General features: G+C 23.9%; 1 protein-coding gene across 1 annotated transcript in view; it reads right to left on the bottom strand.

Annotated features, from left to right (window-relative positions):
* Positions 1-4643: 4643 nt before the first annotated feature.
* Positions 4644-16781, bottom strand: part of LOC117168909 (nuclear exosome regulator NRDE2) — a 34999-nt gene continuing 22861 nt past the window's right edge. Inside the window, exons 7-10 of the mRNA XM_033354848.1 lie at positions 12243-12783; positions 9760-9909; positions 9511-9686; positions 4644-4960 (exon numbers count right to left, since the gene is read on the bottom strand). Of these exons, the coding sequence (XP_033210739.1) occupies positions 4708-4960; positions 9511-9686; positions 9760-9909; positions 12243-12783 (1120 nt within the window). The 3' untranslated portion in view covers positions 4644-4707. The remainder of the gene's footprint in view (positions 4961-9510; positions 9687-9759; positions 9910-12242; positions 12784-16781) is intronic.

Raw genomic sequence — 16781 nt, 5'->3', positions numbered from 1 at the left:
TGATTCTGTTGGTTCCAAATGAATTTTTAATTAAAAATTTAACTACTTGATTGAGACTTTTTTTTTAATTCTACTGTTTTGTAGGAACTTCATATTTTTGGTCGGAAAATTCAAGTTTTTTATAGAAAATTCAACAGTGTTGTAGAAAATTCGTGTTTTAATTTTTCCACTTAAACTTTGACCATTCCATTTTTCGTTTAAAATTGATCCTTCTAGTTGAATATTCTAGTTTTTAGTTTTAAATTCATGTATTTTGCTGAAAATTCATCTTTTTGGTAGATAATTAATCATTTTTGGTTAAGAATTCAACTACTTTGTAAAAAAAAAATTGTGTTTCTTTTTGGTAAACAATTTTATGAAAAAGTAATCCTTTTTGGTTCAAAAATCGCTTTTTTGCCTTAAAAATTCAACAATTTGTTTGCAAGTTGAACTACATTGTGAAAATATATATATTTTTTTTAATTGAATTCACACTATTTTAGTCCAAAATTAATTTCTTTGTTTCTATTTTTCTATTCTATTTTTGGTTGCAAATTTAATAATCCTCTTGGTTGAAAATTTAACTGTATGGTTAAAAATGTCAGTTTTTCATATCCAGAATTTGTCTCTAGTTGAAAACTGAACTAATTTGTTTAAAGTTCTTTTATCATGTTAAAAATGAATTTTCTACTGAAAATTTAACTATTTAATTGAAAATTAAAAATTATTTTTTGTGTCAAAAATTATAGATTTTTGGCTTGAATTGGAAATTCTTCTCTCTTGATAGGAATTTAAACTTTTTTGGATATATATCACACTGTTTGGTTAAAAATGAATTGGTTTTCTTAGAGGATTCAACTATATTGTTGAACATTCGTCTTTTCTTTTAGTTGAATTCAACTTTTCAAGATTTTTAATTAGCATACTTTCTTATCTAAAATGTCAACTATTTCAAACTGTGTTGATGATTATTCTTTTTTGGCCGAAAATTCAATTGTTTGGATGAAGGTTGAACCACTTTTTAAAAATAATGTTTGTTAAAAATTCATCTCGTTCATTGGAAGTTTAATTAATTTGTTGAAATTTTGTGTTCTTTTGGTTGAAAATTAATTTTTAATTGAAACTTCCATTGTTGGTTAAAAATGGATCGTTTCTAGTTTAAAATTCAACTATTTTTGTAAAAAATCCGTGTTTTTGTCTGAAAAATTCAACTGCTTTTTCATTATTTTTCTTGTTGGGTTACAAATTTTATTATTGTGATAGAAAATTCAACTATTTGTTTAAAAATGATTAAAAACTTTTTTCCATGTTGACTGAAAAATCTTCCCTTGTAGGAAATTCACTTCTTTTGTTGAAAATTCGTCTGCTTGCTTTAAAAATGTATCCCTTTGGTAGCATTTTTTTAAATTCTAAATGATACTATGTCATTTTTGGCTGCATATTTTTTGCTAATTGAAAATTCTATTACTTGAGTAAAAGTTGAACCACTTTGTGAACAAATTATTTTTTTCTTTGAAGTTTCATCTCTTTGATTTAAAATTTCTGTTGAAAATTTGTTTTTTTTTTTTTGTTCAAAATCAGTTTTTTCAACTTAAAGTTTATATATTCCATTATTTGTTGAAAATTCATTGTTTTTAGTTAAAAATTAATATTTTCAACGAGAAAATTCAACTATTGCGTAAAAAATTCGTGTTTTTGGCTGAAATTTTCAACTGTTTGGTTGAAACTGAACTTTTTGATTAACAATTAACCTTTTTTTTTAATTGAGAACTCAACTACTTGTGTAAAAGTTGAACCACTTTGTTAACAAATGTTTTTTTAAATGAATATTTATCTTCTTAGTTGAAAATTTTACTATTTTTTTATTAAAAATTAATTTTTCACCTAAAAATTCAACTTTTTCATTTTTTGTTAAAAATTTATAATTTTTATTAAAAAATCGCCTTTATTAGTAGAAAGTAATTTTTTGGTGGTAATTTCATCTTATTGGTTTAAAACTGCAAACGTTCGGTTAAAAAGTTATCTCGTTCGTTGAAAGTTTAATTACTTTTTTGGAAATTAATTTTATTCATTGAAGATTCATCTCTTTGGGTAAAGATTTAACTTTTTTTTTAATTTCTGTTTTTTTTTTCTATTAAAAATGCATTTTTACTTGAAAATGTGACTTCCATTTTTTTTTAGAAAATTGATCTTTTTTATTAAAAATTTAACTTTACGGCCATTCCAAAATAAGATAACCCAAACTGTTAAAATATAAATGTTAAAAATAGCAATATTTAACAATTCAGATATTTACTATACAGGTAGGACATACTGGGGCTTACATACGTGGCGAGTTGAATGCTACCCGAATTGCATAACAGCAGAGCAGAAGCCATTATACAGGTGTATTTTCATATTTCGCGCCTTTAAAGTTTCATTCGGATTGGCCATTCCGTCAAGTCCGTGCATCTTCGGATCAAGTTTATGAGTTTCCATGGTTGCGTTCGAAACTTCAAACGGATACAAGTGTCAAAACAATATAGGTTATGTTATATAGTAATTACAAATAATAACAGTGTTTAATTAATAATGAAGTGAGACATGTGAACTGAGAAGTAAACGTAATTTTTTTCTTTGCTAATACCATTATAGAATGGCTGCTCAGTGACAAATACTACAAAATAGTAATAATATTCTGCCTTTCCAGTGGGTGAAGAGTGAATGATGTTTAACGCTTATTTTTACTGCATAAAAAAAGGTATGTTATGAATAGACAGGAAATGTTTTAAATAAAGTGAATGAAATATTACATGCGTAAACTTTAAATTGACATTGCCTACATTTACTGACAGCGACTAGGGCAAACAGTCGAATCTGAACATAACCGCTTGAAGTTTCGAACGCAACCATGGAAACTCTCATAAACTTGATCCGAAGATGCACGGACTTGGCCGAATGGCCGATCCGAATGCAACTTTAAAGGCGCGAAATATAAAAATACCCCTGTGTAATGGCTTCTACCCTGCTATTGTGCAATTCGGGTAGCATTCAACTGGCCATGTATGTAAGTCCCAGCGTGTCCACTCTGTATATTCCATTACTTGCGGAACAGAAAAAATTTGGTCAAAATATTTGTTTTTAGGTTATTTTTCAACAATGTTTGTTCAGGGCATCAAATGACCTAAAGTACCTATGATTTTTATGGAATTTTTGTGGACTTGTCTTAACTAGTAAAAGTACTGGATTATTAATGTAAAAAATTCAATGAAATATATAATTATTTGTCTGCTTATTCATATAGAATACAGAAAAATTGTTTGGTTTGCAATTCCTTTTTTATGAACTTCTAAGATTCGGTTTGAATATGAAAAAAGTGGAAACGGATGGGACATTTGGCATTTCAAAGCCTTTCGTTTGATCCTTACCCATAGGCCTGAAGTTCGAGACGTCTGACATAGACGGTTTCACACTAATTTTTTATTTTTTTAAACTTCTTTGCATAGAAATGTAGGGCAAGGTTAAAATAACACAGTCTCATTTTCGGTTTTTCCAATTTTTTCTTTAAAAAGAAATGAGAGAAAAATCAAATTTTTTCCTGCAAATGTTAATTTTCTATTTTAAAAAATAAATTTTACTCCTTTTTTAAATACTAATATCAACACACCGCATTCACAAGGTGTGAAGACAAAGTTAAAAATTGAATTAAAAAAGTCGAATTGGACACTTTTTTCATGATAGAACATTAATTTTTAACTTTGTCTTCACACCTCGTGAATGCGGAGTGTCTATATTAGTATTTAAGAAAGGTATAAAATATATTTTTAACATTTGCAGGGAAAAATTTGATTTTTCTCTCATTTCTTTTTAAAGATAAAATTGGAAAGACCGAAAGTGAGACTGTGTTTTTTCAACCTTCCCCTACATTACTGTTTCAAAAAATGAAATAATTTTTAAAAAAATTATTTAGTGTAAAACCGTCTAATTGCTTTACGTTTTCACGTATGGTCAGATTTGAACCACTTCCGGACATAGGATTTTGAATTCTTTGCTTCTTTTTTTCCTCTAGTCAGTAGCTTTAAATATCTCATATTTAAAAATGTCACATTTGATTATTTCTATTCTAAAATGGACCGTATATTTGCATTAACAGGATTTCAGGGCAACGTTTGATCAGATTTGACCCACGTCCGGACATACGATTTTTTATTTTATTTTTTCTTTTCATTTCTTCAGACAGTAGCTTTGAAAATCTCATATTTAAAAATGTCACATTTGATTGCTTCTATTCTAAAATGGACCGTATAAGGGCATTGACACGATTGGTGAGGCCCGTTTTGTCGAATTGGACCCTTTTTTGTTAATAGAACATTAATTTTTAAATTTGTCTTCACACCTCGTATTTTTCTCCATTGACTAAAAAATCTGTTTTTGGTAAAAAATCCACTTATTTTGTTGAAAAATCGTTTATTCACTTTTGAAATTTATCTCACTGTTTTTTAAATTTAAAATTAACATCTTTTCTTGGCTCAAATATGAACTATTATAGTCTTTGTTGAGAATTTATGTTTTTTGGTCGACCACTAAATAAATTCACGAAAAAAATAAGTAAGTAAAAGTAAGTAAAGTAAAATAAAATAAAATATTAAGAAGAGACTGACATGAAATCAAAAAAATTTGATTAAAATATATAAAATAAATATTTATTTAATTGAAATTAATTTAGAATGAGAAAAAATATATACAGAATCATCCTCTTAGAATGTCCAATTCTTCGGGCGTGACATGAATTCTTAATTCTTTCTCACGAATCACATCTTGGATTTCAGTGAGTTGTTGTGGAGCAATTTCTGCTGCATCAATATAAATACTTCTTGCCCACGGACAATGGGAAACACTTTCGTGATAAATTTCATCTCCTCTCTTTTCACAGAGATTTTCTTCCCTTAACAGCAGCATAAACAATCTCCACAAAAGTGGACAGTGTCGAATGTCAGGATCGCTAGAAAATTAAGGCATCGGATCAGTTTCCCATCAGGTCTCGGACGCCCTTTAGATATAAAATCTAGTGTAAATAGTACCACAAATTAAAAAAAAAGTTTTAAAATAATGTTATAAAATTTTTCAAGCATTAAACATGAAACATGAACTTGAATGTTTATTTATAAAATGTTATTCTTTAGCAAATTTTTTTTTTTTTAATTACTATTTATTTATCTCTAGCTTGACAGTCTTTCCTCTTTGATATTTTTTTTCACTAATGTGAACTGAATTTACATAACTCAATAAGAAAATCTAACTATTTCTTCTTCAAAATTCATTATTTTCAGTTGAAAATTCTACTATTAATGTTTTTGTTAAGAATTCGTATTTTTCACTTAAAAGTTTTATTATTTGGTTTAACATTAAAATGTTTTGTTGAAAAATCGTCTTTTTGGCTAGAAAATTGAACCAGTTGATAAAAAATTCAACTTTTGCATACAAAATTCGTTTACTTTTTATTGAAAACTATTCCTTTTAATAAAAATTTAACTATTCTATTTTTGGGTAAAAATTGATCATTTCTAGTTTCAAAACTTTAACTATTTATAAATTCCTTTTTTTCATTAAGAATTTTTATTATTTGGTTCAAAATTGAAATATTTTGTTCAAAATTCGTCTTTTTGACTCGAAAATTGAACTATTTCATAAAAAACTGTTTTTGAGAATTCATATTTTCAGTTGAAAAGTATACCATTAAATGTTTGGTTCAAAATTGAAATATATTGTTGAGAATTCAACAATTTTGTTAAAAAGTCATATTTCTTGATTAAAAATTCGTTTTATTGGCTCTAAAATTGAAAATTTTGGTAAGAAATTCAACTTTTTTGTAGAGAATTCGTTTACTTTTGACTGAAAATTAATTTTTTTGAATGAAAATGTTTTGTTGAAAATTTATGTAATTTTTTTAGAATTCAACTTTTCGGTTGAAAAGTTTACTGTTAAATTTTTCGTCCAGAATTAATTTTTTTTATTTATAAATTTTATTATTTGGTTCAAAATTGGAATATTTTGTTGAAAATTCAACAATTTTGTTAAAAAGTTATATTTCTTGGTTGAAAATTCCAATGTTTTGTTGAAAATTGATCTGTTTGCCTCGAAAATTGAACAATTTGATAGAAGAACTCAACTGTTTTGTAGGGAATTCGTTTTAATTTTTATTAAGAAATCTATTTTTTTATGAAAATTCAACTATTCTATTTCTGGTTAAAAATTTATCATTTTTAGTCTCTAAATTTAACTGTTTGGTTGAAAATTTATATAATTTTTAGAGAATCCATATTTTCAGTTGAAAAGTGTAAAATTAAATTTTTCAATAACAAATTCATATTTTTATTTTAATATTTGGTTAAAAATCAATTTATTTTGTTGAAAAATCGCATTTTGTGTTCGAAAATGAAACAATTTAAGAAAAAAATTCAACTATTTTGTAGAAAGTTCATTTTAATTTTGATTAAAAATTGATTTTTTTATGAAAATTCAACTATTCCATTTCAGGATAAAAATTAATCATTTCTAGTTTAAAAAAGTAATAATTTTGTTGAAGCTTTATGTAATTTGTTGCGAATTTATATTTTTATTTTAGTATTTGGTTAAAAATCGATTTATTTTGTTGAAAATTTAACAATTTATTTAAAAACTAATATTTCTTAGTTAAAAATTTAACTGTTTTGTTGAAAAATCGTTTTTTGTGTTTGAACATGGAACAATTTGATAAAAAAATTTGGATGTTTTGTAGAAAGTTCGTTTACGCTTTATTAAAAATTAATTTTTTAAATGAAAATTTATCTATTCAATATTTGGTTAAAAATTAATCATATTTAGTTTAAAAATGCAACTGTATGGTTAAAAATTTATGTAACTTTTTTAGAATTTATCTTTTCGGTTGAAAAGTCTACTATCATATTTTTTATTCAGAATTCATATTTTTTAATTTAAAAATATTATTATTTGATTCAAAATCGAAATATGTTGTTAAAAATTGAAAAATTTAGCTAAAAATCATATTTCTTTGTGGAAAATTCAAGTGTTTAGTTAGAAATTCTTTTTTTTTTTTGACCGAAAATTGAACAATTTAGAGGAAAAAACCCAACGATTTTGTAAAAAATTCGTTAAATTTTTATTTAAAATTAATGTCTTTAATGACAATTTAACTATTCCATTTCTAGTAAAATATATATATATGAGTACTTAAAAATTCTATTGTCTGGTTAGAAATTATTCTTTTTTGGTTTAAAATCAACTTTTTTATAGAATGTTTAAATTTTGTAGAAAATTCGAATTCTCGGCTCGAAAATTCCACAATTTGTTAGTAAATTTAACTATTTGATTGAAAATTTATGAATTTTATTGGAATCTTGTCTTTTTTATAAAAAATATTTCGTTGTTAAAGATACAACTTTTTTGCTTTTAAATTAAAATATTCTTCTGTTGAAATATCAACTATTTTGTTGAAAATTTAACTGATTGATTGTAAATTAATTTTTTTTGTTGAAAATTCATATTCTTGTGTTGCAAATAAAACTTTTTTATTGAACATTCGTATTTTTTGCTTCAAAATTCCACAATTAAGTATAAATTTCAACTATCTGGTACAAAATTAAACTTTTTTTGTAAAAAAATTAGTTTCGTTTTTTGTTTTTTAAAAATCAATTTTTTTTAATGAAACTATTTTTTGTATTTAACTTTTTTATAGAACTATCCCCTTTTTCGCTTAAAAGTTGCACTATTTGGTTTAAAATTTCACTGTTTTTTTAGAATTTTTTTTTTAAATTAATTTCTCTCAATCAAAATTTAACTAATACATTTTTGGTTAAAAATGTATAGTTTTAGCATAAAAATTCTTAAATTTAGTTTAAAATGTTTAGAAAAGAAAAAATATAAACCAGACTAATCAAATAAAATTCAATCACACCGAGTATAAAAATATTCAGGTAAAAAGTTTATTTAATTTTCTGGAAATTCTTCTTTGTTTTTAGAAAATCCATTTTTTTATAAAAAAGTTGAAAATTTGTCATTTTTAGTTATGTTAAACTATTTTTTATTTAAAGTTATCATCTTTTTTCATTTAAATATGAAATATTACATTTTTGGTTAAAATGAGTATTTTCAGATTTAAAATGCAAATGTTTTAAAAATGCAACTGTTTGGTTGGAAATTGATATAATTTCTGATTAAACTTTGAGGATTTAGATTTTATTTTAAAATATCAATTTTAGGTTTTGAAGATGTCTAAATAATTTCAAAAATATGGAAGATTTTAAGACAATTGTTTTGAAAAACTAATTTCAAGCAAAAATTTAAAAAGATTTCTAAACATTTCAAATGATTTCCAAAAATTTCAAAAAAGAAAAATTTGAGTAAGTTTAAGAGACATTTAGAAGTATTATAAAAATTCAAAATTAATTAAAATCTGGAAAACATTTCAAAAAAGCTGAGACAAAGAGTAGATATTTTAAAATTTCGAAATCAAATTTTGAAGATTTTTAAGGAGTTTAGAAGATTTCACGATTGTAAAAAAAAACTTCTTAAATTTCTAGTGTAAATTGAAACTACTTTTATATTTTGAAAAATTAATTTTAAGACAATATTTCAAAAGATTTTAAAACATTTCAAATGATTTCCTAAATTGACAAAACAAAGTTTGGAAGATTTTATGGCAATTTCTTCATTTTACAGAATTTAAAAATCAAGTTTGGAAAAATTCAAATATTTTAAAGATATTTAGAAGGTTTAAGAGTTTAAAAAAGATTAATAAATAATTTGGAAGAGATTCCCAAAAATCTTAAGCAAACTGAACAATTTTGAAGATTTCCAAAAAAAGTCGAAGCTTTTTAAGAAGTTTGAAAGGCTGCAAGAAAACAAGCAAAACTTTTTTTGAGATTCCTGGGAAAATTTTCACATATTTTGAGTTTGAAAAATTAATTTTTTAAGCAAATTTGAGAAGATTTTAAAAATATTTTTAAAGTTTGAAAGATTTCCGAAAATTTATCACATATTTTTAAAATTCTTCTACACTTCTAAAAGTCCTAACTATTTTTTAAAGTGACTCAAATTTTCAATCAAATTTGGTAAATTCCTGTAGAATTAAAAATTAAACTTATTTATATAAACGTTAAAAAGAAAGTTATTAGAAATTTTTTGTATTGAAAAATATTTTTCCCTTTAAATTATAATTTATGATTTAAAGTTAAAATCTTTTTTTAGTAGAGACATCAACAATAAAATTTTTCGTTAAAAATTCAACTATTTGATTATGAACTTTGTTTTTCAATTAATATTTCTAGATCAACTAAACTATTTTTTAGATCAAATAAAAATCTTTCTGTTTAAAATATGAATGACATATTAAACTTTTCGATGAGAATCGTTGAAATTTTGACCAAAAAAAATAGATTTATTAGAAATTTATATTTTGTATTAAAAATGATTTTCGATAATGCTAGTAGATATAAAATTCTAATAAATTTCATTATTATCAATTAATTGAATGATAAAAGTTGAAATTCCTACCGTGAAAGTTTCCGATGAAACGACAATAATTTGTTGAGACGAGCTTTTGCAGTATCGATGAGCTGAGCTTTTTTTAAGCATTTTATTTTAGCATTTTCGGCTAAGCACATAGTTATCGCTTGCCATAATCGAATCTTTCCAATTTTGCTTGTTTGTCTCCAGGTTGGCAATTCATACTGAAATTAAAAATTATATTTGTTTTAAAAAATTCAAATTCTATTTAAAATTCAAAAGAAATTCAACATTTACTTCCACATCAGCAAATACAGAAAGAATATAAAAATTGTCCGGATACGATCTCATTCCATCGCCCAGCACATTTTTCAAATGGCTTCTAGAATTAGGAAACTTTTCTGCATAAAGCTGCAAGAGTGCCAATTGACTCTCGTACAAGCGTTCCTGAAAAAAATAACAAATTTGATTCATCTAAAAAGAAACTGTTCTAAAATATCTGCTGAAACTGATCGAATTTTTTCAGCTTTTAAAGAAATTCATTGAAGCTTTATTCTGAGAAATATTTTAAAATAGCGTTTGAAACTGACCAATTTCTAATTTCGTGAATCCTTATTCAAAATTTTATTTTGTTAAAATTGCCCAACAAAAAAATTCTACTTATTTGTATAGAATATACATCTTTTTGGATTGAAAGTTCATCTTCTTTGGTAGAAAAGTCATGTTTCTTATTTAAAAATGAACTTTTTTGTTAAGAATCCAACTTTTCTAATAGAAAATTTAAATGTCTTCCAAAAATTGGATTTTATTTGCTAGAAAATTGAACTATTTGGTTAAAGTTTCATATATTTTGTTTAAAAATTCCAGTAGTTGGTTGACAATTTAAGGATTTTCTTAAAAAGCAATCTTTTTGGCGAAAATTTAACTGTTTTATTGAACATTCGTCTTTTTGGATAAAAAATTTGTCCTTGCAGATTAAAAATCTATCTTGAGAATTAACTTTTTGTTCAATATTCCACTGTTTTCTGAAAAATTAGTTCTTTTTGGCTTAAAAATTTAACTATTTGATTGAAAGTTCAACATTTGGTTGAAAAATAACTTTTTTTGTTGAAAATATATCTTTTTTGGTTTCGAGTATTTGATCAAAATTCGTTGTTTTTCGTTTACTTTAATCTTAAATTTGAATATTTCATGGTTGAAATATAAAAACTATTACATTTTAGTTTCAAAATTTATTTTTGAAAACTCCCTTTTTTATCTTAAAATTAAACTTATTAAGTTAAAAATTCATATCTTTTGTTAAAAATGTAACTGGTTGGTTAAAAATTTAACTATTTGATTGAGAATTAATTTTTCTTTTTTGAATTTCCAACTATTTAGATAAAAATTATTTTTTTATAATTAAACAATAATTTAATAGAAAGTTAGCTTTTTTGTTAAAAATGTAATTGTTCTATAGAAAAATTGTTTTATTCGGATGAAAATTCAACTATTCTTGTTAAAGATTAAAATATTTAGTTAAATATTTAATTATTTGTTTGAAAATAACACTATTTTGTTAATAAATAAAAAAAAATTGTTTTTTTTTCGTCTTGAAATTAAATCTTTCTTGATTCAAAATTCATCTTTTTTCAATTCTTCTCATATGAATGAAAATATTTGGTTGTGAATTCAAGTTTCGGTAAAAAATAATTTTTTTTGTTGACAATTCGACAATTCGTTGAACATTCGTCTTTTTAAATAGAAAATTCGTCTCGCTTGATTGAAAGTCCAACTATTTGATTATAAATGCAACTGTTTGGTCAAAAAAAAAAATATATATATATATTTTTTTTGAAATTTGGACTATTTGTTTAAAAATTCATGGATTTTTTTTTAAAATTCGTCTTGTTTGTTTGAAAAACTCCCCTATTTTATAGACAAAGCAACTGTTTGTTTTTTTTGCTTGAAAATTAAATTTTTTGTTTTAATAGTTTTTTGTGGAAAATCATCTTTTTGGGTAGAAAGTTCACCTTTTTTTACTTTATGAAAATTCGTTTTTTTTTTTTAATTTAAATTTAATCTTTTTGTAGATAAGTAACCTTTTTGGCGGAAACTTCAGCTCTTATGGTTGAAAGTTAATTCTTTTTTCTTGAAAAGTCTATTATGATATTTTGCTGCAGAGTTCATCTCTTTTGTTTAAAAATTGCACAATTTGGTGGAAAATGTTATTATTTCGTTAAAAACTGATCTTTTTTTGTTCTAAAATTCAACTTTTTTTTTAAACCTTTGTATTTTTAGATTGAAAAATCATTTCTTTTTAAATTGAAAAGCTTACTATTATATTTTTGTTCCAGAATTGATCTCTTTTGGTTTAAAACTTTACTATTAGGTTAAACATTTAATCGTTTAGTTCAACGTTCTTTTTCTTTTTTTATAGAACATTCATCCTTTTGGATTGAAAATTAATTTTTTTGGTTGAAAATTCAACGTATTTCGACTTGAAATCTTAGAAATTTAAAGCGTCTCATATTAAATATAATATTGTATCTAAATTAATGTCCTGTGAATTCTGAATAATTAAAAAATTAATCATTTTATATACAAGTTCCACAGTCTCAAATTGAAATCATTAATTTCTGGGTATTTCGATTTTGCAACAAATATTTCATAATCAAGGAGAATTATTTACTCTTTATTCTTATAGAAATAAAGTTATTATTTTCTTTGCTTTTTTATTATTTTTAGAAATTTGATGCGAATTTTTTTGGTGGCCCTGCTATATAAAAATCAAAATCTACCTGTAATCGTGGAGATTCTTTACAATGGCCAAGACATTTTTCAAAAACGTCCAAAATTTCCACTATATCGTGTTCCTCAACGAATAAAAGATACACATAGCATGTGATCGAGTCACAGGCCAAACTAGGCATGAAAAAGGCATCTTCAGATTCTTCGGGCGCTTCATTTGAAAGAAATTGTTCAATAAATTCTCGCAAGTAATTTTCAGCTGCTAGCAAACGATTTTCTGCATTTTGTGGCACCAACAATCGCGCAATTTTGATAAAGTGACTCTTATTCGTCTCTTGATAGGTTTTCGAGTTGAGTAAAATCTCAAAAAGAGATCTGAATATACTCATAACAGCAGATTTTTCCTCTGTATTCGACATTGTTGCTGGACAACAATTTTCGGATTGAAGAGCCGTTTTCAAAATACTGAGAGAGCTATCAAAACGTCCTTGTTCGTATTCTATTAAAGCGAATTCTCGATAAAAGTGCAAGTTACTTCGGTTTTCAGACTTTTTCAAAAATTCCTTCAGTATCGTTTTCAACTTTTTTCCTCTGAAAAAAATATTAATCAGAATTAGTTTAAATCCATTATATGAAGAGTTATACTTAAATCCTGGAAAAAAAATTCCCTGGAAATTCAAGGTTTTTTTTAAGTATCTTCAGTTTTTTCTAGGTTTAATTTTCCACAGTACGGAGCCATTAAAACATTTTCCAGTTTTACAAACAATCGACCTGGAATATGCATACAGTTTCGCGAGTTTATTATAAATAATGGTTTTTTTTTAGTTTTTTAGGATTAATTTTGTACAAAAAAAAAGCAAAGAAACGATTTTTCAATCAAATAGATAAATCTTCAAACAAATATTTGAGTTTTCAACTAAAGTGATGATTCTTTAACTGGAATAGATGAATTTTAAACTAAAAAGATTAATTTTTATCAAAAGAGTTTAACTTTCAACCAAATAGTTTTATTTTAAACGAAAAGTTAATTTTCAACCGAAAAGTTGAATTTTGAATTAAAAAATATCAATTAAGAACCAAAACTGGAATAGTTAATGTTAAATTTTCCATTGAAAAATTAATTTTCCACATACAAAAATTTGACTAAAGTCATAAATTTTCAACTAAAATGATGAATTTTCAATTGGAATAGATGAATTTTAAAACAAAATGATGATTTTTTAACAAAAAAGTTGAACTTTCAACCAAGCAGTTCTATTTTCCACCAAAAAGACTAATTTTCATCTAAAATGATGAATATTCTACTGGAATACTTAAATTTTCAACCCAAAAGATGAATTTTCGAACAAGAAGATTAATTTTCAAACAAAAAGATTAATTTTCAACCAAAAAGTTGAATTTTGAATTAAAAAGGACCAATTACGAACCAAAACTGGAATAATTAATGTTAAATTTGCCATTAAAAATTAATTTTCCAAACAAAAACATTTGACTAAAGTCATTAATTTTCAACTAAAATTATGAATTTCCAATTGGAATAGACGAATTTTAAAACAAAATTATTATTTTTTAACAAAAGAATTTAACTTTCAACCAAATAGTTTTATTTAAAAAGAAAAAGATTAATTTTCAGCTAAAATGAAGAATATTCTACTGGAATCTTAAATTTTCAACCCAAAAGATGAATTTACGAACAAGAAGATTAATTTTCAAACAAAAAGATTAATTTTCAACCAAAAAGTTGAATTTTTAATTGAAAAGGATCAATTACAAACCAAAACTGGAATAGTTCATATTAAATTTTCCATGAAAAAATTAATTTTCCATTAAAAAATTAGTTTTCCACACAATAACATTTGACCAAAGTCATCAACTTTCTACTAAAATGATGAATTTTCAATTGCAATAAATAAATTTTAAAGCCAAATTATGATTTTGTAACAAAAGAATTTAACTTTCAACCAAATAGTTTTATTTTAAAAAAAATTCAGCTAAAATGAAGAATACTATATTCTACAAGAATCTTAAATTTTTAACCCAGAACATGAATTTTCGAACAAGAACATTTATTTTAAAAAAAAAAATTAATTTTCAACCAAAAAGTTGAATTTTAAATAAAAAAATCTCAATTAAAGAACCAAAACTGGAATAGTTCATATTAAATTTTCCATGAAAAATTAATTTTCCATTAAAAAATTAATTTTTCATACAAAAACATTTGACTAAAGTCATCAATTTTCAACTAAAATGATGAATTTTCAATTGGAATAGATGAATTTAAAAAAAAAATGATTTTTTAACAAAAGAGTTTAACTTTCAACCAAGCAGTTTTCTTTTCCACCAAAAAGATGAATTTTCATCCAAAATTATGCATATTCTACTGAAATACTTAAATTTTCAACCTAAAAGATGAATTTTGAATTATAAAGATCAATTTTCAAACAAAAAGTTTAATTTTCTACCAAAAAATATCAAACTTTTCAACAAAATATATAATTTTTCAACTAGAAAAGATAAATTGTTAACCAAAGATTGACTAATCCAATCTGCAGTTTAAACAAATTATTTTTCATCCAAAGAGAAGTATTTTAAAATAAAACAGTGGAATATTCAATTGTAATAGTTAAATTTTAAGTTAAAAAAATACAACAAAAAAACGAATTTTGTAAATAATAGTTACATTTTCTAATAAAGTGATGAATTTTTTATTATAATTATGAATCTTCCATTAAAACCAAGATTAATGTCTACCAAGAAATACGAATTTTCAACAAAATACATGCATTTTCAACTAGAAAAATGATCAATTGTTAACTAAAAATTTAATAGTTAAATTTTCCGTCAAAATGAATTAATGTTTAACCAAAGTCATGAATTTTCAACTAAAATGATGAATATTTTTCTAGAATAGTTGAATTTTCAACCAAGAAGCTGAATTTTCTCCTATGAAGATACATTTTTACCCAAAAGGGAGAGGAATTTTCAACAAAAATAATAGAATATTCAATTGAAATAATTAGTAAAATTTTCAGCTTGAAAAAAATAATTTTCATAAACAATTTTTTTTTAATATATAGTTATATTTTCAACATAAGTGACGAGTTTTCACTATTATAATTTTCAATAAATAAAATTTTAATATTGCAATTAAAAAAAAAAGCATGCACTCGAAAATGGTCCCTGACTTTAAAAAAAAATCCCTGAAATTTTGAGCACTGGGAAAATGCGTAAAAATAGCCATGATTTTTTTTAGAAAACCGGGAATTTTTCCTTTTACTTTTAGGATTTTAAAATCTATATTCGTCTGTTTTGCTTGAAACTTGAACTATTTGGTAATAAATGCATTTTCTGGTTAAAAATTAATATTCTTAAATTAATCTTGGTTAACTTTTTTTCTTGAAAATCCATCTCTTCGGGTAAAAAAGTATAATTTTTTGTGAAAAATGATACCTTTTATCTAGAAAACCAAACTTTTTTGTTGAAAATTTTACTTTCTTGGTTAAAAATTTAACTTATTTGTAAAAGATCGTATTTTTGGCTTCAAACTGCAATTATTTGCTTATAAATACAACTGTTTGATTGAAAATTAATTATTATTTTGAAAATTATCAATTTTTAATTAATTTTTTAAAAATTAATTTTATGTGGTTAAAAATGAACTTTTTTGTTCAAAATCCATCTTTTCGGGTAAAAAAGTAAATTTTTTTGTAAAACATTCTACTTTTTAGCTGGAAAACTCAAATGTTTGGTTGAAAATTCATCTTTTTGGTTAAAAAATTACCTTCCTTGGTTAAAAGCTTAGTAGCCTTCGAAAAGATTCCTCTGGCTTTCAACTTGAACTATTTGACTATAAATGCAACTATTTGGTTAAATTTTTTTTTAATTCATTTTTCGTGGTTGAAAATTCACATTTTTGTTGAAAATTTATCTTCTATTGGTTAAGAGACAAATTTGTTGATAAAAATTATATTTTTTAGCTATAAAACTCAACTCTTTTGTAAAAAAATTCATCTTTGTGGTTAAAAAAATTACCTTTCTTGGTTAAAAACTCAACTGCCTACTAAAACATTCGTCTTTTTGGCTTGAAACTTTAACTATTTGCTTATATATGCAACTGTTTCATTGAAAATTAATTTTTCGTGGTTGAAAATTAACTTTTTGATTGAAAATTCATTTTTTCGGGTATAGAAGTCGAATTTTTTGTAAAACATTCTACTTTCTAGTTGTAAAACTCACTCTTTTGTTTAAAATTCCTCTTTCTTGTTTAAAAACTCAACATTCTTCTAAAATACTCTTCCTTTTGGATTGAAATTTCAGATATTTGGTTATAAATTCAACTGCTTGGTTGAAAATCAATTTTGTTGTTAAATTTAATCATTTTTTGTTTGAAAGACAAATTTGTAGTAAAAAAATCTACTTTTGAGATAGTAAACCCAACTATTTTGTTAAAAATTCATATTTTTTACTGAAAATTCATCTTTCTCGGTTGAATATTCAATTATTTGTTTATAAATGCAACGTTTTGATTAACAACTAAATTTTTGGTCGAAAAATGATTTCTCCTGGTTGAAAATGAAATTTTTGTTGAA

The sequence above is a fragment of the Belonocnema kinseyi genome, chromosome 3 (genome assembly GCF_010883055.1).
Source record: "Belonocnema kinseyi isolate 2016_QV_RU_SX_M_011 chromosome 3, B_treatae_v1, whole genome shotgun sequence".
NCBI lineage: Eukaryota > Metazoa > Arthropoda > Insecta > Hymenoptera > Cynipidae > Belonocnema > Belonocnema kinseyi.
Note: the sequence above shows the minus strand (reverse complement) of the source record. Positions and strands in the feature narration are given on the sequence as shown.